The 27,325-nt window shown below is 62.2% G+C and overlaps 1 protein-coding gene across 2 annotated transcripts in view; it reads left to right on the plus strand.

Annotated features, from left to right (window-relative positions):
• The window catches only part of LOC140390580 (N-acetyllactosaminide alpha-1,3-galactosyltransferase-like), a 107,220-nt gene that overhangs the window by 46,784 nt on the left and 33,111 nt on the right, over window positions 1-27,325 (plus strand). For both annotated transcript variants that reach the window (XM_072475779.1, XM_072475780.1), the window contains one exon: window positions 21,549-21,686. In XM_072475779.1, the coding sequence (XP_072331880.1) occupies window positions 21,549-21,686 (138 nt within the window). The remainder of the gene's footprint in view (window positions 1-21,548; window positions 21,687-27,325) is intronic.

Below are 27,325 nucleotides of genomic sequence, written 5' to 3' on the forward strand. Positions count from 1 at the left end.
CCAGCGTCAGTGCCACGACGTCACTGCCTGCCCGTCCAGCGTCAGTACCACGACGCCACTGCCTGCCCGTCCAGCGTCAGTACCACAACACCACTGCCTGCCCTTCCAGCATCAGTCCCACGACGGGACTGCCTGCCCGTCCAGCGACAGTACCACAACACCACTGCCTGCCCGTCCAGCGTCAGTCCCATGACACCACTGCCTGCCCGTCCAGCGACAGTACCACAACACCACTGCCTGCCCGTCCAGCGTCAGTCCCATGACACCACTGCCTGCCCGTCCAGCGTCAGTACCACGAAGCCACTGCCTGCCCGTCCAGCGTCAGTACCACGACGCCACTGCCTGCCCGTCCAGCGTCAGTCCCACGACACCACTGCCTGCCCGTCCAGCGTCAGTACCACGAAGCCACTGCCTGCCCGTCCAGCGTCAGTACCACGAAGCCACTGCCTGCCCGTCCAACGTCAGTACCACGAAGCCACTGCCTGCCCGTCCAGCGTCAGTACCACGAAACCACTGCCTGCCCGTCCAGCGTCAGTCCCACGAAGCCACTGCCTGCCCGTCCAGCGTCAGTACCACGACGCCACTGCCTGCCCGTCCAGCGTCAGTACCACGAAGCCACTGCCTGCCCGTCCAGCGTCAGTCCCACAACACCACTTCTGCCCGTCCAGCGTCAGTCCCACGACACCACTGCCTGCCCGTCCAGCGTCAGTCCCACGAAGCCACTGCCTGCCCGTCCAGCGTCAGTCCCACGACACCACTGCCTGCCCGTCCAGCGTCAGTACCACGAAGCCACTGCCTGCCCGTCCAGCGTCAGTCCCACGACACCACTGCCTGCCCGTCCAGTGTCAGTCCCACGAAGCCACTGCCTGCCCGTCCAGCGTCAGTCCCACGACACCACTGCCTGCCCGTCCAGCGTCAGTCCCACAACACCACTGCCTGCCCGTCCAGCGTCAGTCCCACGAAGCCACTGCCTGCCCGTCCAGCGTCAGTCCCACGACACCACTGCCAGCCCGTCCAGTGTCAGTCCCACGAAGCCACTGCCTGCCCGTCCAGCGTCAGTACCACGACACCACTGCCTGCCCGTCCAGCGTCAGTCCCACAACACCACTTCTGCCCGTCCAGCGTCAGTCCCACGAAGCCACTGCCTGCCCGTCCAGCGTCAGTCCCACAACACCACTGCCTGCCCGTCCAGCGTCAGTCCCACAACACCACTGCCTGCCCGTCCAGCGTCAGTCCCACAACACCACTTCTGCCCGTCCAGCGTCAGTACCACGAAGCCACTGCCTGCCCATCCAGCGTCAGTACCACGACGCCACTGCCTGCCCGTCCAGCGTCAGTACCACGACACCACTGCCTGCCCGTCCAGCGTCAGTACCACGACGCCACTGCCTGCCCGTCCAGCGTCAGTACCACGAAGCCACTGCCTGCCCGTCCAGCGTCAGTACCACAAAGCCACTGCCTGCCCGTCCAGCGTCAGTACCACGAAACCACTGCCTGCCCGTCCAGCGTCAGTCCCACGACACCACTGCCTGCCCGTCCAGCGTCAGTACCACGACACCACTGCCTGCCCGTCCAGCGTCAGTACCACGAAGCCACTGCCTGCCCGTCCAGCGTCAGTCCCACGAAGCCACTGCCTGCCCGTCCAGCGTCAGTCCCACGAAACCACTGCCTGCCCGTCCAGCGTCAGTACCACGACACCACTGCCTGCCCGTCCAGCGTCAGTACCACAAAGCCACTGCCTGCCCGTCCAGCGTCAGTACCACGAAACCACTGCCTGCCCGTCCAGCGTCAGTACCACGACACCACTGCCTGCCCATCCAGCGTCAGTACCACGACGCCACTGCCTGCCCGTCCAGCGTCAGTACCAAAACACCACTGCCTGCCCGTCCAGCGTCAGTACCACGACGCCACTGCCTGCCCGTCCAGCGTCAGTCCCACGACACCACTGCCTGCCCGTCCAGCGTCAGTACCACAACGCCACTGCCTGCCCGTCCAGCGTCAGTACCACGACACCACTGCCTGCCCATCCAGCGTCAGTACCACGACGCCACTGCCTGCCCGTCCAGCGTCAGTACCAAAACACCACTGCCTGCCCGTCCAGCGTCAGTACCACGACGCCACTGCCTGCCCGTCCAGCGTCAGTCCCACGACACCACTGCCTGCCCGTCCAGCGTCAGTACCACGACGCCACTGCCTGCCCGTCCAGCGTCAGTCCCACGACACCACTGCCTGCCCGTCCAGCGTCAGTCCCACGACACCACTGCCTGCCCGTCCAGCGTCAGTACCACGAAGTCACTGCCTGCCCGTCCAGCGTCAGTCCCACAACGCCACTGCCTGCCCGTCCAGCGTCAGTACCAAAACACCACTGCCTGCCCGTCCAGCGTCAGTACCACAACACCACTGCCTGCCCGTCCAGCGTCAGTACCACGACGCCACTGCCTGCCCGTCCAGCGTCAGTCCCACGACACCACTGCCTGCCCGTCCAGCGTCAGTCCCACGAAGCCACTGCCTGCCCGTCCAGCATCAGTCCCACGACGCCACTGCCTGCCCATCCAGCGTCAGTACCACGAAACCACTGCCTGCCCATCCAGCGTCAGTACCACGACGCCACTGCCTGCCCGTCCAGCGTCAGTCCCACAACGCCACTGCCTGCCCGTCCAGCGTCAGTCCCACGACACCACTGCCTGCCCGTCCAGCGTCAGTACCACGAAGCCACTGCCTGCCCGTCCAGCGTCAGTACCACAACACCACTGCCTGCCCGTCCAGCGTCAGTACCACGAAGCCACTGCCTGCCCGTCCAGCGTCAGTACCACGACGCCACTGCCTGCCCGTCCAGCATCAGTCCCACGACACCACTGCCTGCCCGTCCAGCGTCAGTACCACGACGCCACTGCCTGCCCGTCCAGCGTCAGTACCACAACACCACTGCCTGCCTGTCCAGCGTCAGTCCCAGAACGCCACTGCCTGCCCGTCCAGCGTCAGTACCACGACGCCACTGCCTGCCCGTCCAGCGTCAGTACCACGACGCCACTGCCTGCCCGTCCAGCGTCAGTCCCACGCCGCCACTGCCTGCCCGTCCAGCGTCAGTCCCACGAAGCCACTGCCTGCCCGTCCAGCGTCAGTACCACGAAGCCACTGCCTGCCCGTCCAGCGTCAGTCCCACGACACCACTGCCTGCCCGTCCAGCGTCAGTCCCACGACACCACTGCCTGCCCGTCCAGCGTCAGTCCCACAACACCACTGCCTGCCCGTCCAGCGTCAGTACCACGAAGCCACTGCCTGCCCGTCCAGCGTCAGTCCCACGAAGCCACTGCCTGCCCGTCCAGCGTCAGTACCACGAAGCCACTGCCTGCCCGTCCAGCGTCAGTCCCACGACACCACTGCCTGCCCGTCCAGCGTCAGTCCCACGACACCACTGCCTGCCCGTCCAGCGTCAGTCCCACAACACCACTGCCTGCCCGTCCAGCGTCAGTACCACGAAGCCACTGCCTGCCCGTCCAGCATCAGTCCCACGACACCACTGCCTGCCCGTCCAGCGTCAGTACCACAACACCACTGCCTGCCCATCCAGCGTCAGCACCACGACGCCACTGCCTGCCCGTCCAGCGTCAGTACCACAACACCACTGCCTGCCCGTCCAGCGTCAGTCCCACAACGCCACTGCCTGCCCGTCCAGCGTCAGTACCACGACACCACTGCCTGCCCGTCCAGCGTCAGTACCACGACGCCACTGCCTGCCCGTCCAGCGTCAGTCCCACGCCGCCACTGCCTGCCCGTCCAGCGTCAGTACCACGACGCCACTGCCTGCCCGTCCAGCGTCAGTCCCACGCCGCCACTGCCTGCCCGTCCAGCGTCAGTCCCACGAAGCCACTGCCTGCCCGTCCAGCGTCAGTCCCACGACACCACTGCCTGCCCGTCCAGCGTCAGTCCCACGAAGCCACTGCCTGCCCGTCCAGCGTCAGTCCCACGAAGCCACTGCCTGCCCGTCCAGCGTCAGTCCCACGAAGCCACTGCCTGCCCGTCCAGCGTCAGTACCACGACGCCACTGCCTGCCCGTCCAGCGTCAGTCCCACGAAGCCACTGCCTGCCCGTCCAGCGTCAGTCCCACGACACCACTGCCTGCCCGTCCAGCGTCAGTACCACGAAGCCACTGCCTGCCCGTCCAGCGTCAGTCCCACGACACCACTGCCTGCCCGTCCAGCGTCAGTACCACGCCGCCACTGCCTGCCCGTCCAGCGTCAGTACCACGACACCACTGCCTGCCCGTCCAGCGTCAGTCCCACGACACCGCTGCCTGCCCGTCCAGCGTCAGTCCCACGACGCCACTGCCTGCCCGTCCAGCGTCAGTCCCACGAAGCCACTGCCTGCCCGTCCAGCGTCAGTCCCACGACACCACTGCCTGCCCGTCCAGCGTCAGTCCCACGAAGCCACTGCCTGCCCGTCCTGCGTCCGTCCCACGACGCCACTGCCTGCCCGTCCAGCGTCAGTACCACGACACCACTGCCTGCCCGTCGAGAGTCAGTACCACGACGCCACTGCCTGCCCGTCCAGCGTCAGTACCACGACACCATTGCCTGCCCGTCCAGCGTCAGTCCCACGAAGCCACTGCCTGCCCGTCGAGAGTCAGTACCACGACGCCACTGCCTGCCCGTCCAGCGTCAGTACCACGACACCATTGCCTGCCCGTCCAGCGTCAGTACCACGACACCACTGCCTGCCCGTCCAGCGTCAGTCCCACGAAGCCACTGCCTGCCCGTCCAGCGTCAGTCCCACGACGCCACTGCCTGCCCGTCCAGCGTCAGTACCACGACACCACTGCCTGCCCGTCCAGCGTCAGTCCCACGACACCACTGCCTGCCCGTCCAGCGTCAGTCCCACGACACCACTGCCTGCCCGTCCAGCGCCAGTACCACAACACCACTGCCTGCCCGTCCAGCGTCAGTCCCACGACGCCACTGCCTGCCCGTCCAGCGTCAGTCCCACGAAGCCACTGCCTGCCCGTCCAGCGTCAGTACCACGACGCCACTGCCTGCCCGTCCAGCGTCAGTACCACGACGCCACTGCCTGCCCGACCAGCGTCAGTCCCACAACACCACTGCCTGCCCGTCCAGCGTCAGTACCACGATGCCACTGCCTGCCCGTCCAGCGTCAGTACCACGACACCACTGCCTGCCCGTCCAGCGTCAGTACCACGACACCACTGCCTGCCCGTCCAGCGTCAGTCCCACGAAGCCACTGCCTGCCCGTCCAGCGTCAGTCCCACGACACCACTGCCTGCCCGTCCAGCATCAGTACCACAAAGCCACTGCCTGCCCGTCCAGCGTCAGTACCACGAAGCCACTGCCTGCCCGTCCAGCGTCAGTCCCACGACGCCACTGCCTGCCCGTCCAGCGTCAGTCCCACGACGCCACTGCCTGCCCGTCCAGCGTCAGTCCCACGACACCACTGCCTGCCCATCCAGCGTCAGTACCACGAAGCCACTGCCTGCCCGTCCAGCGTCAGTCCCACGACGCCACTGCCAGCCCGTCCAGCGTCAGTCCCACAACACCACTGCCTGCCCGTCCAGCGTCAGTACCACGAAGCCACTGCCTGCCCGTCCAGCGTCAGTACCACAACGCCACTGCCTGCCCGTCCAGCGTCAGTCCCACAACGCCACTGCCTGCCCGTCCAGCGTCAGTCCCACAACACCACTGCCTGCCCGTCCAGCGTCAGTACCACGAAGCCACTGCCTGCCCGTCCAGCGTCAGTCCCACGACACCACTGCCTGCCCGTCCAGCGTCAGTACCACGACGTCACTGCCTGCCCGTCCAGCGTCAGTACCACAAAGCCACTGCCTGCCCGTCCAGCGTCAGTACCACGACACCACTGCCTGCCCGTCCAGCGTCAGTCCCACGAAGCCACTGCCTGCCCGTCCAGCGTCAGTACCACGAAGTCACTGCCTGCCCGTCCAGCGTCAGTCCCACGACACCACTGCCTGCCCGTCCAGCGTCAGTCCCACGACGCCACTGCCTGCCCGTCCAGCGTCAGTCCCACGAAGCCACTGCCTGCCCGTCCAGCGTCAGTCCCACGAAGCCACTGCCTGCCCGTCCAGCGTCAGTACCACGACACCACTGCCTGCCCGTCCAGCGTCAGTCCCACGAAGCCACTGCCTGCCCGTCCAGCGTCAGTACCACGACACCACTGCCTGCCCGACCAGCGTCAGTCCCACAACAGCACTGCCTGCCCGTCCAGCGTCAGTACCACGACACCACTGCCTGCCCGTCCAGCGTCAGTCCCACGACACCACTGCCTGCCCGTCCAGCGTCAGTACCACAACACCACTGCCTGCCCGTCCAGCGTCAGTCCCACGACGCCACTGCCTGCCCGTCCAGCGTCAGTCCCACGAAGCCACTGCCTGCCCGTCCAGCGTCAGTCCCACGAAGCCACTGCCTGCCCGTCCAGCGTCAGTACCACGAAGCCACTGCCTGCCCGTCCAGCGTCAGTACCACGACACCACTGCCTGCCCGTCCAGCGTCAGTCCCACGAAGCCACTGCCTGCCCGTCCAGCATCAGTACCACGAAGCCACTGCCTGCCCGTCCAGCGTCAGTACCACGAAGCCACTGCCTGCCCGTCCAGCGTCAGTACCACGACACCACTGCCTGCCCGTCCAGCGTCAGTCCCACGAAGCCACTGCCTGCCCGTCCAGCATCAGTACCACGAAGCCACTGCCTGCCCGTCCAGCGTCAGTACCACGACGCCACTGCCTGCCCGTCCAGCGTCAGTACCACGAAACCACTGCCTGCCCGTCCAGCGTCAGTCCCACGAAGCCACTGCCTGCCCGTCCAGCATCAGTACCACGACACCACTGCCTGCCCGTCCAGCGTCAGTACCACGAAGCCACTGCCTGCCCGTCCAGCGTCAGTACCACGACACCACTGCCTGCCCGTCCAGCGTCAGTACCACAACGCCACTGCCTGCCCATCCAGCGTCAGTCCCACAACGCCACTGCCTGCCCATCCAGCGTCAGTCCCACAACGCCACTGCCTGCCCATCCAGCGTCAGTCCCACAACGCCACTGCCTGCCCGTCCAGCGTCAGTACCACAACGCCACTGCCTGCCCATCCAGCGTCAGTCCCACGAAGCCACTGCCTGCCCGTCCAGCGTCAGTACCACGACGCCACTGCCTGCCCGTCCAGCGTCAGTCCCACGAAGCCACTGCCTGCCCGTCCAGCGTCAGTCCCACGAAGCCACTGCCTGCCCATCCAGCGTCAGTCCCACAACACCACTGCCTGCCCGTCCAGCGTCAGTACAACGACGCCACTGCCTGCCCATCCAGCGTCAGTACCACGACACCACTGCCTGCCCGTCCAGCGTCAGTCCCACGACGCCACTGCCTGCCCGTCCAGCGTCAGTCCCACAACGCCACTGCCTGCCCGTCCAGCGTCAGTCCCACAACGCCACTGCCTGCCCATCCAGCGTCAGTCCCACAACGCCACTGCCTGCCCGTCCAGCGTCAGTACCACGAAGCCACTGCCTGCCCGTCCAGCATCAGTCCCACGAATCCACTGCCTGCCCGTCCAGCGTCAGTCCCACGACGCCACTGCCTGCCCGTCCAGCGTCAGTACCACGAAGCCACTGCCTGCCCGTCCAGCGTCAGTCCCACGACACCACTGCCTGCCCGTCCAGCGTCAGTACCACGAAGCCACTGCCTGCCCGTCCAGCGTCAGTCCCACGACGCCACTGCCTGCCCGTCCAGCGTCAGTACCACGAAGCCACTGCCTGCCCGTCCAGCGTCAGTCCCACGACGCCACTGCCTGCCCGTCCAGCGTCAGTACCACGACACCACTGCCTGCCCGTCCAGCGTCAGTCCCACGACGCCACTGCCTGCCCGTCCAGCGTCAGTCCCACGACACCACTGCCTGCCCGTCCAGCGTCAGTACCACGACACCACTGCCTGCCCGTCCAGCGTCAGTGCCACGACGCCACTGCCTGCCTGTCCAGCGTCAGTCCCACAACGCCACTGCCTGCCCGTCCAGCGTCAGTACCACAAAGCCACTGCCTGCCCGTCCAGCGTCAGTCCCACAACGCCACTGCCTGCCCGTCCAGCGTCAGTCCCACGAAGCCACTGCCTGCCCGTCCAGCGTCAGTACCACGACACCACTGCCTGCCCGTCCAGCGTCAGTCCCACGAAGCCACTGCCTGCCCGTCCAGCGTCAGTCCCACGACGCCACTGCCTGCCCGTCCGGCGTCAGTCCCACAACACCACTGCCTGCCCGTCCAGCGTCAGTCCCACGAAGCCACTGCCTGCCCATCCAGCGTCAGTCCCACAACACAACTGCCTGCCCGTCCAGCGTCAGTCCCACGAAGCCACTGCCTGCCCGTCCAGCGTCAGTCCCACGACACCACTGCCTGCCCGTCCAGCGTCAGTACCACGACGCCACTGCCTGCCCGTCCAGCGTCAGTCCCACGAAGCCACTGCCTGCCCGTCCAGCGTCAGTCCCACGACACCACTGCCTGCCCGTCCAGCGTCAGTCCCACGAAGCCACTGCCTGCCCGTCCAGCGTCAGTCCCACGACACCACTGCCTGCCCGTCCAGCGTCAGTACCACGAAGCCACTGCCTGCCCGTCCAGCGTCAGTCCTACGACGCCACTGCCTGCCCGTCCAGCGTCAGTCCTACGACGCCACTGCCTGCCCGTCCAGCGTCAGTCCCACGAAGCCACTGCCTGCCCGTCCAGCATCAGTACCACAAAGCCACTGCCTGCCCGTCCAGCGTCAGTCCCACGACACCACTGCCTGCCCGTCCAGCGTCAGTCCCACGAAGCCACTGCCTGCCCGTCCAGCGTCAGTCCCACGAAGCCGCTGCCTGCCCGTCCAGCGTCAGTCCCACGAAGCCACTGCCTGCCCGTCCAGCGTCAGTCCCACGAAGCCACTGCCTGCCCGTCCAGCGTCAGTCCCACGACACCACTGCCTGCCCGTCCAGCGTCAGTCCCACGAAGCCACTGCCTGCCCGTCCAGCGTCAGTCCCACGACACCACTGCCTGCCCGTCCAGCGTCAGTCCCACGAAGCCACTGCCTGCCCGTCCAGCATCAGTACCACAAAGCCACTGCCTGCCCGTCCAGCGTCAGTACCACAAAGCCACTGCCTGCCCATCCAGCGTCAGTCCCACAACGCCACTGCCTGCCCGTCCAGCGTCAGTACCACAACGCCACTGCCTGCCCGTCCAGCGTCAGTCCCACGAAGCCACTGCCTGCCCGTCCAGCGTCAGTCCCACGAAGCCACTGCCTGCCCATCCAGCGTCAGTCCCACAACGCCACTGCCTGCCCGTCCAGCGTCAGTCCCACAACGCCACTGCCTGCCCGTCCAGCGTCAGTACCACAACGCCACTGCCTGCCCGTCCAGCGTCAGTCCCACGACACCACTGCCTGCCCGTCCAGCGTCAGTACCACGAAGCCACTGCCTGCCCGTCCAGCGTCAGTCCCACAACACCACTGCCTGCCCGTCCAGCGTCAGTACCACGAAGTCCCTGCCTGCCCGTCCAGCGTCAGTCCCACGAAGCCACTGCCTGCCCGTCCAGCGTCAGTACCACAATGCCACTGCCTGCCCGTCCAGCGTCAGTCCCACGAAGCCACTGCCTGCCCGTCCAGCGTCAGTCCCACGAAGCCACTGCCTGCCCATCCAGCGTCAGTCCCACAACACCACTGCCTGCCCGTCCAGCATCAGTCCCACGAATCCACTGCCTGCCCGTCCAGCGTCAGTCCCACGACGCCACTGCCTGCCCGTCCAGCGTCAGTCCCACGACACCACTGCCTGCCCGTCCAGCGTCAGTACCACGAAGCCACTGCCTGCCCGTCCAGCGTCAGTCCCACGACGCCACTGCCTGCCCGTCCAGCGTCAGTACCACGAAGCCACTGCCTGCCCGTCCAGCGTCAGTCCCACGACGCCACTGCCAGCCCGTCCAGCGTCAGTCCCACAATGCCACTGCCTGCCCGTCCAGCGTCAGTCCCACGAAGCCACTGCCTGCCCGTCCAGCGTCAGTACCACAACGCCACTGCCTGCCCGTCCAGCGTCAGTCCCACGACGCCACTGCCTGCCCGTCCGGCGTCAGTCCCACAACGCCACTGCCTGCCCGTCCAGCGTCAGTCCCACAACGCCACTGCCTGCCCGTCCAGCGTCAGTCCCACGAAGCCACTGCCTGCCCGTCCAGCGTCAGTCCCACAACGCCACTGCCTGCCCGTCCAGCGTCAGTCCCACGACGCCACTGCCTGCCCGTCCGGCGTCAGTCCCACAACGCCACTGCCTGCCCATCCAGCGTCAGTCCCACAACGCCACTGCCTGCCCGTCCAGCGTCAGTCCCACGAAGCCACTGCCTGCCCATCCAGCGTCAGTCCCACAACGCCACTGCCTGCTCATCCAGCGTCAGTCCCACGAAGCCACTGCCTGCCCGTCCAGCGTCAGTCCCACGACGCCACTGCCTGCCCGTCCAGCGTCAGTCCCACGAAGCCACTGCCTGCCCGTCCAGCGTCAGTACCACGACGCCACTGCCTGCCCGTCCAGCATCAGTCCCACGAAGCCACTGCCTGCCCGTCCAGCGTCAGTCACACGAAGCCACTGCCTGCCCGTCCAGCGTCAGTCCCACAACACCACTGCCTGCCCGTCCAGCGTCAGTCCCACAACACCACTGCCTGCCCGTCCAGCGTCAGTCCCACGAAGCCACTGCCTGCCCGTCCAGCGTCAGTCCCACGACGCCACTGCCTGCCCGTCCAGCGTCAGTACCACGAAGCCACTGCCTGCCCGTCCAGCGTCAGTCCCACAACACCCCTGCCTGCTCATCCAGCGTCAGTCCCACGAAGCCACTGCCTGCCCGTCCAGCGTCAGTCCCACGACGCCACTGCCTGCCCGTCCAGCGTCAGTACCACGAAGCCACTGCCTGCCCATCCAGCGTCAGTCCGACAACGCCACTGCCTGCCCGTCCAGCGTCAGTCCCACGAAGCCACTGCCTGCCCGTCGAGCGTCAGTCCCACGACGCCACTGCCTGCCCGTCCAGCGTCAGTACCATGACACCACTGCCTGCCCATCCAGCGTCAGTCCCACAACGCCACTGCCTGCCCGTCCAGCGTCAGTCCCACGAAGCCACTGCCTGCCCGTCCAGCGTCAGTACCACGACACCACTGCCTGCTCATCCAGCGTCAGTCCCACGAAGCCACTGCCTGCCCGTCCAGCGTCAGTCCCACGACGCCACTGCCTGCCCGTCCAGCGTCAGTACCACGAAGCCACTGCCTGCCCGTCCAGCGTCAGTCCCACAACACCCCTGCCTGCTCATCCAGCGTCAGTCCCACGAAGCCACTGCCTGCCCGTCCAGCGTCAGTCCCACGACGCCACTGCCTGCCCGTCCAGCGTCAGTACCACGAAGCCACTGCCTGCCCGTCCAGCGTCAGTCCCACGAAGCCACTGCCTGCCCGTCCAGCGTCAGTCCCACGACGCCACTGCCTGCCCATCCAGCGTCAGTCCCACAACGCCACTGCCTGCCCATCCAGCGTCAGTCCCACAACGCCACTGCCTGCCCATCCAGCGTCAGTCCCACAACACCACTGCCTGCTCATCCAGCGTCAGTACCACGAAGCCACTGCCTGCCCGTCCAGCGTCAGTACCACGACGCCACTGCCTGCCCGTCCAGCGTCAGTCCCACGACACCACTGCCTGCCCGTCCAGCGTCAGTCCCACGAAGCCACTGCCTGCCCATCCAGCGTCAGTCCCACAACACCACTGCCTGCTCATCCAGCGTCAGTACCACGAAGCCACTGCCTGCCCGTCCAGCGTCAGTACCACGAAGCCACTGCCTGCCCGTCCAGCGTCAGTCCCACGAAGCCACTGCCTGCCCGTCCAGCGTCAGTACCACAACACCACTGCCTGCCCGTCCAGCGTCAGTACCACGACACCACTGCCTGCCCGTCCAGCGTCAGTCCCACGAAGCCACTGCCTGCCCGTCCAGCGTCAGTACCACGACGCCACTGCCTGCCCGTCCAGCGTCAGTCCCACGAAGCCACTGCCTGCCCATCCAGCGTCAGTCCCACAACGCCACTGCCTGCTCATCCAGCGTCAGTCCCACGAAGCCACTGCCTGCTCATCCAGCGTCAGTCCCACAACGCCACTGCCTGCCCGTCCAGCGTCAGTACCACGACGCCACTGCCTGCCCGTCCAGCGTCAGTACCACGACGCCACTGCCTGCCCGTCCAGCGTCAGTACCACGAAGCCACTGCCTGCCCGTCCAGCATCAGTCCCACGAATCCACTGCCTGCCCGTCCAGCGTCAGTACCACGACGCCACTGCCTGCCCATCCAGCGTCAGTCCCACAACGCCACTGCCTGCCCGTCCAGCGTCAGTACCACGAAGCCACTGCCTGCCCGTCCAGCATCAGTCCCACGAATCCACTGCCTGCCCGTCCAGCGTCAGTCCCACGACACCACTGCCTGCCCGTCCAGCGTCAGTACCACGACACCACTGCCTGCCCGTCCAGCGTCAGTGCCACGACGCCACTGCCTGCCTGTCCAGCGTCAGTACCACGAAGCCACTGCCTGCCCGTCCAGCGTCAGTCCCACGACACCACTGCCTGCCCGTCCAGCGTCAGTCCCACGACGCCACTGCCTGCCCGTCCAGCGTCAGTCCCACGACGCCACTGCCTGCCCGTCCAGCGTCAGTACCACGAAGCCACTGCCTGCCCGTCCAGCGTCAGTCCCACGACGCCACTGCCTGCCCGTCCAGCGTCAGTCCCACGACGCCACTGCCTGCCCATCCAGCGTCAGTCCCACGACGCCACTGCCTGCCCGTCCAGCGTCAGTCCCACGACACCACTGCCTGCCCGTCCAGCGTCAGTCCCACAACGCCACTGCCTGCCCGTCCAGCGTCAGTCCCACGACGCCACTGCCTGCCCGTCCAGCGTCAGTCCCACGACACCACTGCCTGCCCGTCCAGCGTCAGTCCCACAACGCCACTGCCTGCCCATCCAGCGTCAGTCCCACAACGCCACTGCCTGCCCGTCCAGCGTCAGTCCCACGAAGCCACTGCCTGCCCGTCCAGCGTCAGTCCCACGACGCCACTGCCTGCCCGTCCGGCGTCAGTCCCACAACACCACTGCCTGCCCATCCAGCGTCAGTCCCACAACGCCACTGCCTGCCCGTCCAGCGTCAGTCCCACAACGCCACTGCCTGCCCGTCCAGCGTCAGTCCCACGACACCACTGCCTGCCCGTCCAGCGTCAGTCCCACGAAGCCACTGCCTGCCCATCCAGCGTCAGTCCCACAACACAACTGCCTGCCCGTCCAGCGTCAGTACCACGAAGCCACTGCCTGCCCGTCCAGCGTCAGTCCCACGACACCACTGCCTGCCCGTCCAGCGTCAGTCCCACGACACCACTGCCTGCCCGTCCAGCGTCAGTCCCACGAAGCCACTGCCTGCCCGTCCAGCGTCAGTCCCACGAAGCCACTGCCTGCCCGTCCAGCGTCAGTCCCACGACACCACTGCCTGCCCGTCCAGCGTCAGTCCCACGAAGCCACTGCCTGCCCGTCCAGCGTCAGTCCCACGACACCACTGCCTGCCCGTCCAGCGTCAGTACCACGACGCCACTGCCTGCCCGTCCAGCGTCAGTCCCACGAAGCCACTGCCTGCCCGTCCAGCGTCAGTCCTACGACGCCACTGCCTGCCCGTCCAGCATCAGTACCACAAAGCCACTGCCTGCCCGTCCAGCGTCAGTCCCACAACGCCACTGCCTGCCCGTCCAGCGTCAGTCCCACGAAGCCACTGCCTGCCCGTCCAGCATCAGTACCACAAAGCCACTGCCTGCCCGTCCAGCGTCAGTCCCACAACGCCACTGCCTGCCCGTCCAGCGTCAGTACCACAACGCCACTGCCTGCCCGTCCAGCGTCAGTCCCACGACACCACTGCCTGCCCATCCAGCGTCAGTCCCACAACGCCACTGCCTGCCCGTCCAGCGTCAGTACCACAACGCCACTGCCTGCCCGTCCAGCGTCAGTCCCACGAAGCCACTGCCTGCCCGTCCAGCGTCAGTCCCACGAAGCCACTGCCTGCCCGTCCAGCGTCAGTCCCACGAAGCCACTGCCTGCCCGTCCAGCGTCAGTCCCACGAAGCCACTGCCTGCCCGTCCAGCGTCAGTCCCACGAAGCCACTGCCTGCCCATCCAGCGTCAGTCCCACAACGCCACTGCCTGCCCGTCCAGCGTCAGTACCACAACGCCACTGCCTGCCCATCCAGCGTCAGTCCCACAACGCCACTGCCTGCCCGTCCAGCGTCAGTACCACAACGCCACTGCCTGCCCGTCCAGCGTCAGTCCCACGAAGCCACTGCCTGCCCGTCCAGCGTCAGTCCCACGAAGCCACTGCCTGCCCGTCCAGCGTCAGTCCCACGAAGCCACTGCCTGCCCATCCAGCGTCAGTCCCACAACGCCACTGCCTGCCCGTCCAGCGTCAGTACCACAACGCCACTGCCTGCCCATCCAGCGTCAGTCCCACAACGCCACTGCCTGCCCATCCAGCGTCAGTCCCACAACGCCACTGCCTGCCCGTCCAGCGTCAGTCCCACAACGCCACTGCCTGCCCGTCCAGCGTCAGTCCCACGACACCACTGCCTGCCCGTCCAGCGTCAGTCCCACAACGCCACTGCCTGCCCGTCCAGCGTCAGTACCACGAAGTCCCTGCCTGCCCGTCCAGCGTCAGTCCCACGACACCACTGCCTGCCCGTCCAGCGTCAGTACCACAACGCCACTGCCTGCCCGTCCAGCGTCAGTACCACAACGCCACTGCCTGCCCGTCCAGCGACAGTACCACGACGCCACTGCCTGCCCGTCCAGCGTCAGTCCCACGAAGCCACTGCCTGCCCATCCAGCGTCAGTCCCACAACACCACTGCCTGCCCGTCCAGCGTCAGTACCACGAAGCCACTGCCTGCCCGTCCAGCATCAGTCCCACGAATCCACTGCCTGCCCGTCCAGCGTCAGTCCCACGACGCCACTGCCTGCCCGTCCAGCGTCAGTCCCACAAAGCCACTGCCTGCCCATCCAGCGTCAGTCCCACAAAGCCACTGCCTGCCCGTCCAGCGTCAGTCCCACGAAGCCACTGCCTGCCCGTCCAGCGTCAGTCCCACGAAGCCACTGCCTGCCCGTCCAGCGTCAGTCCCACGAAGCCACTGCCTGCCCGTCCAGCGTCAGTCCCACGAAGCCACTGCCTGCCCGTCCAGCGTCAGTCCCACGACACCACTGCCTGCCCGTCCAGCGTCAGTACCACGACGCCACTGCCTGCCCGTCCAGCGTCAGTCCCACAAAGCCACTGCCTGCCCATCCAGCGTCAGTCCCACAAAGCCACTGCCTGCCCGTCCAGCGTCAGTCCCACGACACCACTGCCTGCCCGTCCAGCGTCAGTCCCACGAAGCCACTGCCTGCCCGTCCAGCGTCAGTCCCACAACGCCACTGCCTGCCCGTCCAGCGTCAGTACCACAACGCCACTGCCTGCCCGTCCAGCGTCAGTCCCACGAAGCCACTGCCTGCCCGTCCAGCGTCAGTCCCACGAAGCCACTGCCTGCCCGTCCAGCGTCAGTCCCACGAAGCCACTGCCTGCCCATCCAGCGTCAGTCCCACAACGCCACTGCCTGCCCGTCCAGCGTCAGTACCACAACGCCACTGCCTGCCCATCCAGCGTCAGTCCCACAACGCCACTGCCTGCCCGTCCAGCGTCAGTCCCACAACGCCACTGCCTGCCCGTCCAGCGTCAGTCCCACGACACCACTGCCTGCCCGTCCAGCGTCAGTCCCACAACACCACTGCCTGCCCGTCCAGCGTCAGTCCCACGAAGCCACTGCCTGCCCATCCAGCGTCAGTCCCACAACGCCACTGCCTGCCCGTCCAGCGTCAGTCCCACAACGCCACTGCCTGCCCGTCCAGCGTCAGTCCCACGAAGCCACTGCCTGCCCATCCAGCGTCAGTCCCACAACGCCACTGCCTGCCCGTCCAGCGTCAGTCCCACAACGCCACTGCCTGCCCGTCCAGCGTCAGTCCCACAACACCACTGCCTGCCCGTCCAGCGTCAGTCCCACGACACCACTGCCTGCCCGTCCAGCGTCAGTCCCACAACGCCACTGCCTGCCCGTCCAGCGTCAGTCCCACGACACCACTGCCTGCCCGTCCAGCGTCAGTACCACGAAGTCCCTGCCTGCCCGTCCAGCGTCAGTCCCACGAAGCCACTGCCTGCCCATCCAGCGTCAGTCCCACAACACCACTGCCTGCCCGTCCAGCGTCAGTACCACGAAGCCACTGCCTGCCCGTCCAGCATCAGTCCCACGAATCCACTGCCTGCCCGTCCAGCGTCAGTCCCACGACACCACTGCCTGCCCGTCCAGCGTCAGTACCACGACGCCACTGCCTGCCCGTCCAGCGTCAGTCCCACAAAGCCACTGCCTGCCCGTCCAGCGTCAGTCCCACGACACCACTGCCTGCCCGTCCAGCGTCAGTACCACGAAGCCACTGCCTGCCCGTCCAGCGTCAGTCCCACGACACCACTGCCTGCCCGTCCAGCGTCAGTACCACGAATCCACTGCCTGCCCGTCCAGCGTCAGTCCCACGACACCACTGCCTGCCCGTCCAGCGTCAGTACCACGAAGCCACTGCCTGCCCGTCCAGCGTCAGTCCCACGACGCCACTGCCTGCCCGTCCAGCGTCAGTACCACGAAGCCACTGCCTGCCCGTCCAGCGTCAGTCCCACGACGCCACTGCCTGCCCGTCCAGCGTCAGTCCCACGACACCACTGCCTGCCCGTCCAGCGTCAGTACCACGAAGCCACTGCCTGCCCGTCCAGCGTCAGTCCCACGACGCCACTGCCTGCCCGTCCAGCGTCAGTACCACGAAGCCACTGCCTGCCCGTCCAGCGTCAGTCCCACGAAGCCACTGCCTGCCCGTCCAGCGTCAGTCCCACGAAGCCACTGCCTGCCCGTCCAGCGTCAGTACCACAACGCCACTGCCTGCCCGTCCAGCGTCAGTCCCACGACGCCACTGCCTGCCCGTCCAGCGTCAGTCCCACAACGCCACTGCCTGCCCGTCCAGCGTCAGTCCCACAACGCCACTGCCTGCCCGTCCAGCGTCAGTCCCACGAAGCCACTGCCTGCCCGTCCAGCGTCAGTCCCACGACGCCACTGCCAGCCCGTCCAGCGTCAGTCCCACAATGCCACTGCCTGCCCGTCCAGCGTCAGTCCCACGAAGCCACTGCCTGCCCGTCCAGCGTCAGTACCACAACGCCACTGCCTGCCCGTCCAGCGTCAGTCCCACGACGCCACTGCCTGCCCGTCCGGCGTCAGTCCCACAACGCCACTGCCTGCCCGTCCAGCGTCAGTACCACGACACCACTGCCTGCCCGTCCAGCGTCAGTACCACGAAGCCACTGCCTGCCCGTCCAGCGTCAGTCCCACGACGCCACTGCCTGCCCGTCCGGCGTCAGTCCCACAACGCCACTGCCTGCCCATCCAGCGTCAGTCCCACAACGCCACTGCCTGCCCGTCCAGCGTCAGTCCCACGAAGCCACTGCCTGCCCATCCAGCGTCAGTCCCACAACGCCACTGCCTGCTCATCCAGCGTCAGTCCCACGAAGCCACTGCCTGCCCGTCCAGCGTCAGTCCCACGAAGCCACTGCCTGCCCGTCCAGCGTCAGTACCACGACGCCACTGCCTGCCCGTCCAGCATCAGTCCCACGAAGCCACTGCCTGCCCGTCCAGCGTCAGTCCCACGAAGCCACTGCCTGCCCGTCCAGCGTCAGTCCCACAACACCACTGCCTGCCCGTCCAGCGTCAGTCCCACAACACCCCTGCCTGCTCATCCAGCGTCAGTCCCACGAAGCCACTGCCTGCCCGTCCAGCGTCAGTCCCACGACGCCACTGCCTGCCCGTCCAGCGTCAGTACCACGAAGCCACTGCCTGCCCGTCCAGCGTCAGTCCCACAACACCCCTGCCTGCTCATCCAGCGTCAGTCCCACGAAGCCACTGCCTGCCCGTCCAGCGTCAGTCCCACGACGCCACTGCCTGCCCGTCCAGCGTCAGTACCACGAAGCCACTGCCTGCCCATCCAGCGTCAGTCCCACAACGCCACTGCCTGCCCGTCCAGCGTCAGTCCCACAACGCCACTGCCTGCCCGTCCAGCGTCAGTCCCACGAAGCCACTGCCTGCCCGTCCAGCGTCAGTACCACGACACCACTGCCTGCTCATCCAGCGTCAGTCCCACGAAGCCACTGCCTGCCCGTCCAGCGTCAGTCCCACGACGCCACTGCCTGCCCGTCCAGCGTCAGTACCACGAAGCCACTGCCTGCCCGTCCAGCGTCAGTCCCACAACACCCCTGCCTGCTCATCCAGCGTCAGTCCCACGAAGCCACTGCCTGCCCGTCCAGCGTCAGTACCACGAAGCCACTGCCTGCCCGTCCAGCGTCAGTCCCACGAAGCCACTGCCTGCCCGTCCAGCGTCAGTCCCACGACGCCACTGCCTGCCCATCCAGCGTCAGTCCCACAACGCCACTGCCTGCCCATCCAGCGTCAGTCCCACAACGCCACTGCCTGCCCATCCAGCGTCAGTCCCACAACACCACTGCCTGCTCATCCAGCGTCAGTACCACGAAGCCACTGCCTGCCCGTCCAGCGTCAGTACCACGACGCCACTGCCTGCCCGTCCAGCGTCAGTCCCACGACACCACTGCCTGCCCGTCCAGCGTCAGTCCCACGAAGCCACTGCCTGCCCATCCAGCGTCAGTCCCACAACACCACTGCCTGCTCATCCAGCGTCAGTACCACGAAGCCACTGCCTGCCCGTCCAGCGTCAGTACCACGACGCCACTGCCTGCCCGTCCAGCGTCAGTACCACGACGCCACTGCCTGCCCGTCCAGCGTCAGTACCACGACACCACTGCCTGCCCGTCCAGCGTCAGTACCACGAAGCCACTGCCTGCCCGTCCAGCGTCAGTCCCACGAAGCCACTGCCTGCCCGTCCAGCGTCAGTACCACAACACCACTGCCTGCCCGTCCAGCATCAGTACCACGACACCACTGCCTGCCCGTCCAGCGTCAGTCCCACGAAGCCACTGCCTGCCCGTCCAGCGTCAGTACCACGACGCCACTGCCTGCCCGTCCAGCGTCAGTCCCACGAAGCCACTGCCTGCCCATCCAGCGTCAGTCCCACAACGCCACTGCCTGCCCGTCCAGCGTCAGTACCACGACGCCACTGCCTGCCCGTCCAGCGTCAGTACCACGACGCCACTGCCTGCCCGTCCAGCGTCAGTACCACGACACCACTGCCTGCCCGTCCAGCGTCAGTCCCACGAAGCCACTGCCTGCCCGTCCAGCGTCAGTACCACGACGCCACTGCCTGCCCGTCCAGCGTCAGTCCCACGAAGCCACTGCCTGCCCATCCAGCGTCAGTCCCACAACGCCACTGCCTGCCCGTCCAGCGTCAGTACCACGACGCCACTGCCTGCCCGTCCAGCGTCAGTACCACGACGCCACTGCCTGCTCATCCAGCGTCAGTCCCACGAAGCCACTGCCTGCTCATCCAGCGTCAGTCCCACAACGCCACTGCCTGCCCGTCCAGCGTCAGTACCACGACGCCACTGCCTGCCCGTCCAGCGTCAGTACCACGACGCCACTGCCTGCCCGTCCAGCGTCAGTACCACGAAGCCACTGCCTGCCCGTCCAGCATCAGTCCCACGAATCCACTGCCTGCCCGTCCAGCGTCAGTACCACTACGCCACTGCCTGCCCATCCAGCGTCAGTCCCACAACACCACTGCCTGCCCATCCAGCGTCAGTCCCACAACGCCACTGCCTGCCCGTCCAGCGTCAGTACCACGACGCCACTGCCTGCCCGTCCAGCGTCAGTACCACGACGCCACTGCCTGCCCGTCCAGCGTCAGTCCCACGACACCACTGCCTGCCCGTCCAGCGTCAGTCCCACGACGCCACTGCCTGCCCGTCCAGCGTCAGTCCCACGACACCACTGCCTGCCCGTCCAGCGTCAGTACCACGACGCCACTGCCTGCCCATCCAGCGTCAGTCCCACAACGCCACTGCCTGCCCGTCCAGCGTCAGTACCACGAAGCCACTGCCTGCCCGTCCAGCGTCAGTACCACAAAGCCACTGCCTGCCCGTCCAGCGTCAGTACCACGACACCACTGCCTGCCCGTCCAGCGTCAGTACCACGAAGCCACTGCCTGCCCGTCCAGCGTCAGTCCCACGACACCACTGCCTGCCCGTCCAGCGTCAGTACCACGAAGCCACTGCCTGCCCCCGTTAGGCCCGACCTGCGGTTACTGTTCGGGGGCCTGTCTCCCACTCCCACAAGTGACTTTTTTCCTTTATCATAACACATCCCCTCTGAAAACACTTGTACATCCAGCTTTCCGAACAAAAGCATCCCACCCGGCTTACTCACTCTTCTAACTTCTTCCATCGGGCAGGAGATACAGAAGTCTGAGAACACGCACGAGCTTCTTCCCCGCTGTCACCAGACTCCTAAACGACCCTCTTATGGACTGACCTCATTAACACTACACCCTGTATGCTTCATCCGATGCCGGTGTTGTCTAGTTACATTGTGTACCTTGTGTTGCTCTATTATGTATTTTCTTTTCTTCCCATGTACTTCTGTTGAGCTGCTCGTAGAAAAATACTTTTCACTCTACCTCGGTACACGTGACAATAAACAAAACCCAACCCAATCCCAGAAGCTCCTGCCTCTCTGTTACGTGAATAACATCATTAATTGACAGCGCCTCCTCCTTGAGGAGGTTGCCCACATATCTGACTGAAACCTTTACTTGACAATCAATGGACGCTGCTTTTCCACCATTGGAAACCGTCGTCGCCTCGCGCCTCGAGGTGAGGGCTGCTCCCAAGGCTCCGGGTTCCAAACGCAAAAATAATCTCAAAGCAAATCACTGCGGCCGCTGGAATGTGGAACACACAGATAGGAAATGCTGGACAAGCTCGGCAGCTCTGAAAGCATCCGTGGGGAGAGGCGAGAGCTAATGTTTTGAGTCTGGTTGACTCTTAAATTGGGGAGAGCTGGAAATGTTGACAGATTTATCCTGTAGTTGGGGGCGGGGAGGGGGGGGGGGCGGGCGGGGATGGAGCGTCGGAGATGGACAAAGATGTCGAGGCAGATGTGGCGGCACGGCAGCGCAGTGGTTAGCACTGTTGCTTCACAGCGCCTGGGTCCCAGGGTCGATTCCCGGCTTGGGTCACTGTCTGTGCGGAGTCTGCACGCTCTCCCCGTGTGTGTGTGTGGGTTTCCTCCGGGTGCTCCGGTTTCCTCCCACAAGTCCAAAGACGTGCAGGTTAGGTGGATTGGCCGCGATAAATTGCCCTTAGTGCCAAAAAAAAAGTCAGGAGGGGTTATTGGGTGACGGGAATAGGGCGGAAATGAGGGCCTAAGTGGGTCGGTGCTGACTCGATGGGCCAAATGGCCTCCTTTTGCACTGTAAATTCTATGATTCTATGTAAATGGAGGTGATTAAGGCTCTAACCGTTTTTATTTGCAGTGCCGTCACTGGTGAGCCGACAATGACCTCGTGGGGGGCACCGATTGTTTGGACAGGGACGTACGATCCGGTCGAGCGTGATGAATACTACAAGAGAAGGAAAACCGTGATTGGCATGACTGTCTTCGCTGTTGGACGGTGAGTTGGAAAGGGACATTGCAGCAGGAGTTGGGAAGCCTAAAAGGGGTCATGAAATGGCATTGGCAAACAGGATTAAGGAAAACCCGAAGGCTTTTTATATGTAAAGCGCAAGAGGGCAGCCAGAGAAAGGGTTGGCCCACTCAAGGATATTAGAGGGAATCTATGTGTGGAACCAGAGGAAATTATCAGAGGGATAGATAGTATCCTTTGTGAGCAGGATAAAGAGTCCCGCATGGTATGTTGCCTGCCCGGTGCTAGGGTGCGGGACATCTCTGACCGGCCTGAAAGGATACTGGAGAGGGAGGGGGAGGATCCAGTTGTTGTGGTCCATGTCGGTACCAACAACATAGGCAAGTCTAGGAAAGAGGACCTGTTTAGAGATTATAAAGAGCTAGGATTCAAATTATAAAACAGGTCCTCAAGGGTCATAATCTCCGGATTACTGCCCGAGCCACGTGCAAATTGGCATAGGGAGGCAAGAATAAGGGAAGTTAACACATGGCTGAAAGAGTGGTGTGGGAATGAGGGGTTCCTTTTCATGGGACACTGGCATCAGTTTTGGGACAGGGGGGACCTATACCGTTGGGATGGTCTCCACCTGAACCGAGCTGGGACCAGTGTTCTGGCGAAAAGAGTAAATAGGGTGGTCAATAGGACTTTAAACTAAAGATTGGGGGGGAAGGGAAAGTCAGGGAACCAAGAGGTGAAGTAATCAGTGGGAAGCGTAGCTGCTTAGGAATACAAAAAAGCACGAAAAGACAGAACTCACGAGAGGTTACGATAGTCCCCATCCCACAAAATATGACACAGTGTATGGAAAGGCTCAGTAAACCAAGGTCCACCACACTAAGGAAACAAAAAGGGACGGTCAATAGAGAATTAAAGGTGCTATATTTAAATGCGCGCAGTGTACGGAACAAGGTAGATGAGCTTGTGGCCCAGATTGTGACTGGCAGGTATGATGTGGTAGGCATCACAGAGACATGGTTGCAGGGGGTTCAGGACTGGCATTTAAACATCCAGGGATTCACAACCTATCGAAAAGACAGAGAGGTGGGCAGAGGGGGCGGGGTTGCCTTGTTAATTAGGAATGAAATTAAATCAATAGCACTAAATGACATAGGGTCAGATGATGTGGAGTCTGTGTGGGTAGAGTTGAGGAACCACAAAGGCAAAAAAAACATAATGGGAGTTATGTCCAGGCCTCCTAACAGTGGTCAGGACCGGGGGCACAAAATGCACCACGAAATAGAAAGTGCATGTCAGAAAGGCAAGGTCACAGTGATCATGGGGGACTTCAATATGCAGGTGGACTGGGTAAATAATGCTGCCAGCGGACCCAAGGAAAGGGAATTCATTGAATGTTTACAGAGCTTTTTGGAACAGCTTGTGATGGAGCCCACGAGGGAACAGGCCATTCTGGACTTAGTGTTATGTAATGAGCCAGACTTGATTAAAGATCTGAAAGTAAGGGAACACTTAGGAGGCAGTGATCATAATATGGTAGAATTCAATCTCCAATTTGAAAGAAAGAAGGTAGAATCAGATGTAAAGGTGTTACAGTTAAATAAAGGTAACTACAGGGGCATGAGGGAGGAACTGACGAAAATCGACTGGGAGCAGAGCCTAGTGGGAAAGACAGTAGAACAGCAATGGCAGGAGTTTCTGGGAGTAATTGAGGACACAGTACAGAGGTTCATCCCAAAGAAAAGAAACGTTATCAGAGGGAGGATAAGACAGCCATGGCTGACAAAGGAAGTTAGGGAATGCATCAAAGCAAAAGAGAAAGCCTATAATGTGGCAAAGCGTAGTGGGAAGTCAGAAGATTGGGAAGGCTACAAAAACAAACAGAGGATAACAAAGAGAGAAATAAGGAAAGAGAGGATCAAATATGAAGGTAGGCTAGCCAGTAACATTAGGAATGATAGTAAAAGTTTCTTTAAATACATTAAAAACAAACGGGAGGCAAAAGTAGACATTGGGCCGCTCCAAAATGATGCTGGTAATCTAGTGATGGGAGACAAGGAAATAGCTGAGGCACTAAATAAGTACTTTGCGTCAGTCTTCACAGTAGAAGACATGAGTAATATCCCAACAATTCAGGAGAGTCAGGGGGCAGAGTTGAATATGGTAGCCATCACAAAGGAGAAAGTGCTAGAGAAACTAAGAGGTCTAAAAATTGATAAATCTCCGGGCCCAGATGGGCTACATCCTAGTGTTCTAAAGGAGATAGCTGAAGAAATAGTGGAGGCGTTAGTTATGATCGTTCAAAAGTCACTGGAGTCAGGGAAAGTCCCAGAGGATTGGAAAATCGCTGTTGTAACCCCCTTGTTCAAGAAGGGAACAAGGAAAAAGATGGAAAATTATAGGCCAATTAGCCTAACCTCGGTTGTTGGCCAGATTCTAGAATCCATTGTTAAGGATGAGATTTCTAAATTCTTGGAAGTGCAGGGTCGGATTAGGACAAGTCAGCATGGATTTAGTAAGGGGAGGTCGTGCCTGACAAACCTGTTAGAGTTCTTTGAAGGGATAACAAATAGGTTAGACCAAGGAGAGCCAATGGATGTTATCTATCTTGACTTCCAAAAGGCCTTTGATAAGGTGCCTCACGGGAGACTGCTGAGTAAAATAAGGGCCCATGGTATTCGAGGCAAGGTACTAACATGGATTGACGATTGGCTGTCAGGCAGAAGGCAGAGAGTTGGGATAAAAGGTTCTTTTTCGGAATGGCAACCGGTGACGAGTGGTGTCCCGCAGGGTTCAGTGTTGGGGCCACAGCTGTTCTCTTTATATATTAACGATCTAGATGACGGGACTGGGGGCATTCTGGCTAAGTTTGCCGATGATACAAAGATAGGTGGAGGGGCAGGTAGTATGGAGGAGGTGGGGAGGCTGCAGAAAAATTTAGACAGTTTAGGGGAGTGGTCCAAGAAATGGCTGATGAAATTCAATGTGGGCAAGTGCGAGGTCTTGCACTTTGGAAAAAAGAATAGAGGCATGGACTATTTTCTAAACGGTGACAAAATTCATAATGCTGAAGTGCAAAGGGACTTGGGAGTCCTAGTCCAGGATTCTCTAAAGGTAAACTTGCAGGTTGAGTCTGTAATTAAGAAAGCAAATGCAATGTTGTCATTCATCTCAAGAGGCTTGGAATATAAAAGCAGGGATGTACTTCTGAAGCTTTATAAAGCATTAGTTAGGCCCCATTTAGAATACTGTGAGCAATTTTGGGCCCCACACCTCAGGAAGGACATACTGGCACTGGAGCGGGTCCAGCGGAGATTCACACGGATGATCCCAGGAATGGTAGGCCTAACATACGATGAACGTCTGAGGATCCTGGGATTATATTCATTGGAGTTTAGGAGGTTGAGGGGAGATCTAATAGAAACTTACAAGATAATGAATGGCTTAGATAGGGTGGAAGTAGGGAAGTTGTTTCCATTAGCAGGGGAGACTAGGACCCGGGGGCACAGCCTTAGAATAAAAGGGAGTCACTTTAGAACAGAGATGAGGAGAAATTTCTTCAGCCAGAGAGTGGTGGGTCTGTGGAATTCATTGCCACAGAGGGCGGTGGAGGCCGGGACGTTGAGTGTCTTTAAGACAGAAGTTGATAAATTCTTGATTTCTTGAGGAATTAAGGGCTATGGCGAGAGAGCGGGTAAATGGAGTTGAAATCAGCCATGATTGAATGGTGGAGTGGACTCGATGGGCCGAATGGCCTTACTTCCGCTCCTATGTCTTATGGTCTTAAATGGGAGAGATACTAAATGAATATTTTGCCTCAGTATTCACAAAGAGAAGGACTTGTTGGAAGAGGAATACAGGGTAGAGTGCATAGATATTCTGTCATGTTGAAATTAATAAAGAGGAAGTCATCTTAAAAAGATAAATCCCCAGGGCCTGATGGGATCTACCCCAGAATACTGAGGGAGGCAAGGGAGGAATTTGTTGGGGCCTTGACAGTAATCTTTGTATCCTGATTGGCTACAGGTGAAGTTCCAGAGGACTGGAGAGTAGCCAATGTTGTTCCATTGTTTAAGAAGGGCAGCAGGGATAATCCCGGGAATTACAGGCCGGTGAGCAGTGGCAGGAAATTATTGGAAAAGATTCTTATAGATTGGATTTATTCACATTTGGAAAGACCACTTACTCGTGATGGACTGCATGGTTGTGTGAAGGGGAGGTCGTGCCACACTAATTTGATCGAGTTTTCTGAGAAGGGGACAAAGATGATTGATGAGGAGATGGTGGTGGATGTTGTTTACGTGGACTTCAGGAAAGCCTTTGACAGGGTACCTCAAGGTAGACAGGTACAAAAGGTGAAGTCACATGGGATCAGAGGGGAGCAGGCAAGTTGGAAACAGAACTGGTTTGGGAACAGAAGACAGAGGGTAGCAGTAGAAGAGTGTTTTTTTAATTGGAAGGCTCTGACTAACGGCACGTATCACTCCCAAACTAATCCCACTGTCCCCCTCTCTCCCCATAGCCCTGTATCAATCCCAAACTAATCCCGCTGTCCCCCTCTCTCCCCATAGCCCTGTATCAATCCCAAACTAATCCCACTGTCCCCCTCTCTCCCCATAGCCCTGTATCAACCCCAAACTAATCCCACTGCCCCCCTCTCTCCCCATAGCCCTGTGTCAATCCCAAACTAATCCCACTGACCCACTCTCTCCCCATAGCCCTGTATCAATCCCCAAACTAATCCCACTGCCCCACTCTCCCCCCATAGCCCTGCATCAATCCCAAACTAATCCCACTGTCCCCCTGTCTCCCCATAGCCCTGTATCAACCCCAAACTAATCCCACTGCCCCCTCTCTCCCCATAGCCCTGTGTCAATCCCAAACTATTCTCACTGCCCCACTCTCTCCCCATAGCCCTGTATCAACCCCAAACTAATCTCACTGCCCCACTCTCTCCCCATAGCCCTGTATCAATCCCAAACTAATCCCACTGTCCCCCTCTCTCCCCATAGCCCTGTATCAATCCCAAACTAATCCCACTGCCCCACTCTCTCCCCATAGCCCTGTATCAACCCCAAACTAATCCCACTGTCCCCCTCTCTCCCCATAGCCCTGTATCAACCCCAAATTAATGCCACTGTCCCCCTCTCTCCCCATAGCCCTGTATCAACCCCAAACTAATCCCACTGCCCCGCTCTCTCCCCATAGCCCTGTGTCAATCCCCAAACTAATCCCACTGTCCCCCTCTCTCCCCATAGCCCCGTATCAATCCCAGACTAATCCCACTGCCCCACTCTGTCCCCATAGCCCTGTATCAATCCCCAAACTAATCTCACTGCCCCACTCTCTCCCCATAGCCCTGTATCAATCCCAAACTAATGCCACTGCCCCACTCTCTCCCCATAGCCCTGTATCAATCCCCAAACTAATCCCACTGCCCTGCTCTCTCCCCATAGCCCTGTATCAATCCCAAACTAATCCCACTGCCCCGCTCTCTCCCCATAGCCCTGTATCAATCCCCAAACTAATCCCACTGCCCTGCTCTCTCCCCATAGCCCAGCATCAATCCCAAACTAATCCCACTGCCCCACTCTCTCCCCATAGCCCTGTATCAATCCCCAAACTAATCCCACTGCCCCGCTCTCTCCCCATAGCCCTGTATCAATCCC

The sequence above is a fragment of the Scyliorhinus torazame genome, chromosome 14 (assembly GCF_047496885.1).
Source record: "Scyliorhinus torazame isolate Kashiwa2021f chromosome 14, sScyTor2.1, whole genome shotgun sequence".
NCBI lineage: Eukaryota > Metazoa > Chordata > Chondrichthyes > Carcharhiniformes > Scyliorhinidae > Scyliorhinus > Scyliorhinus torazame.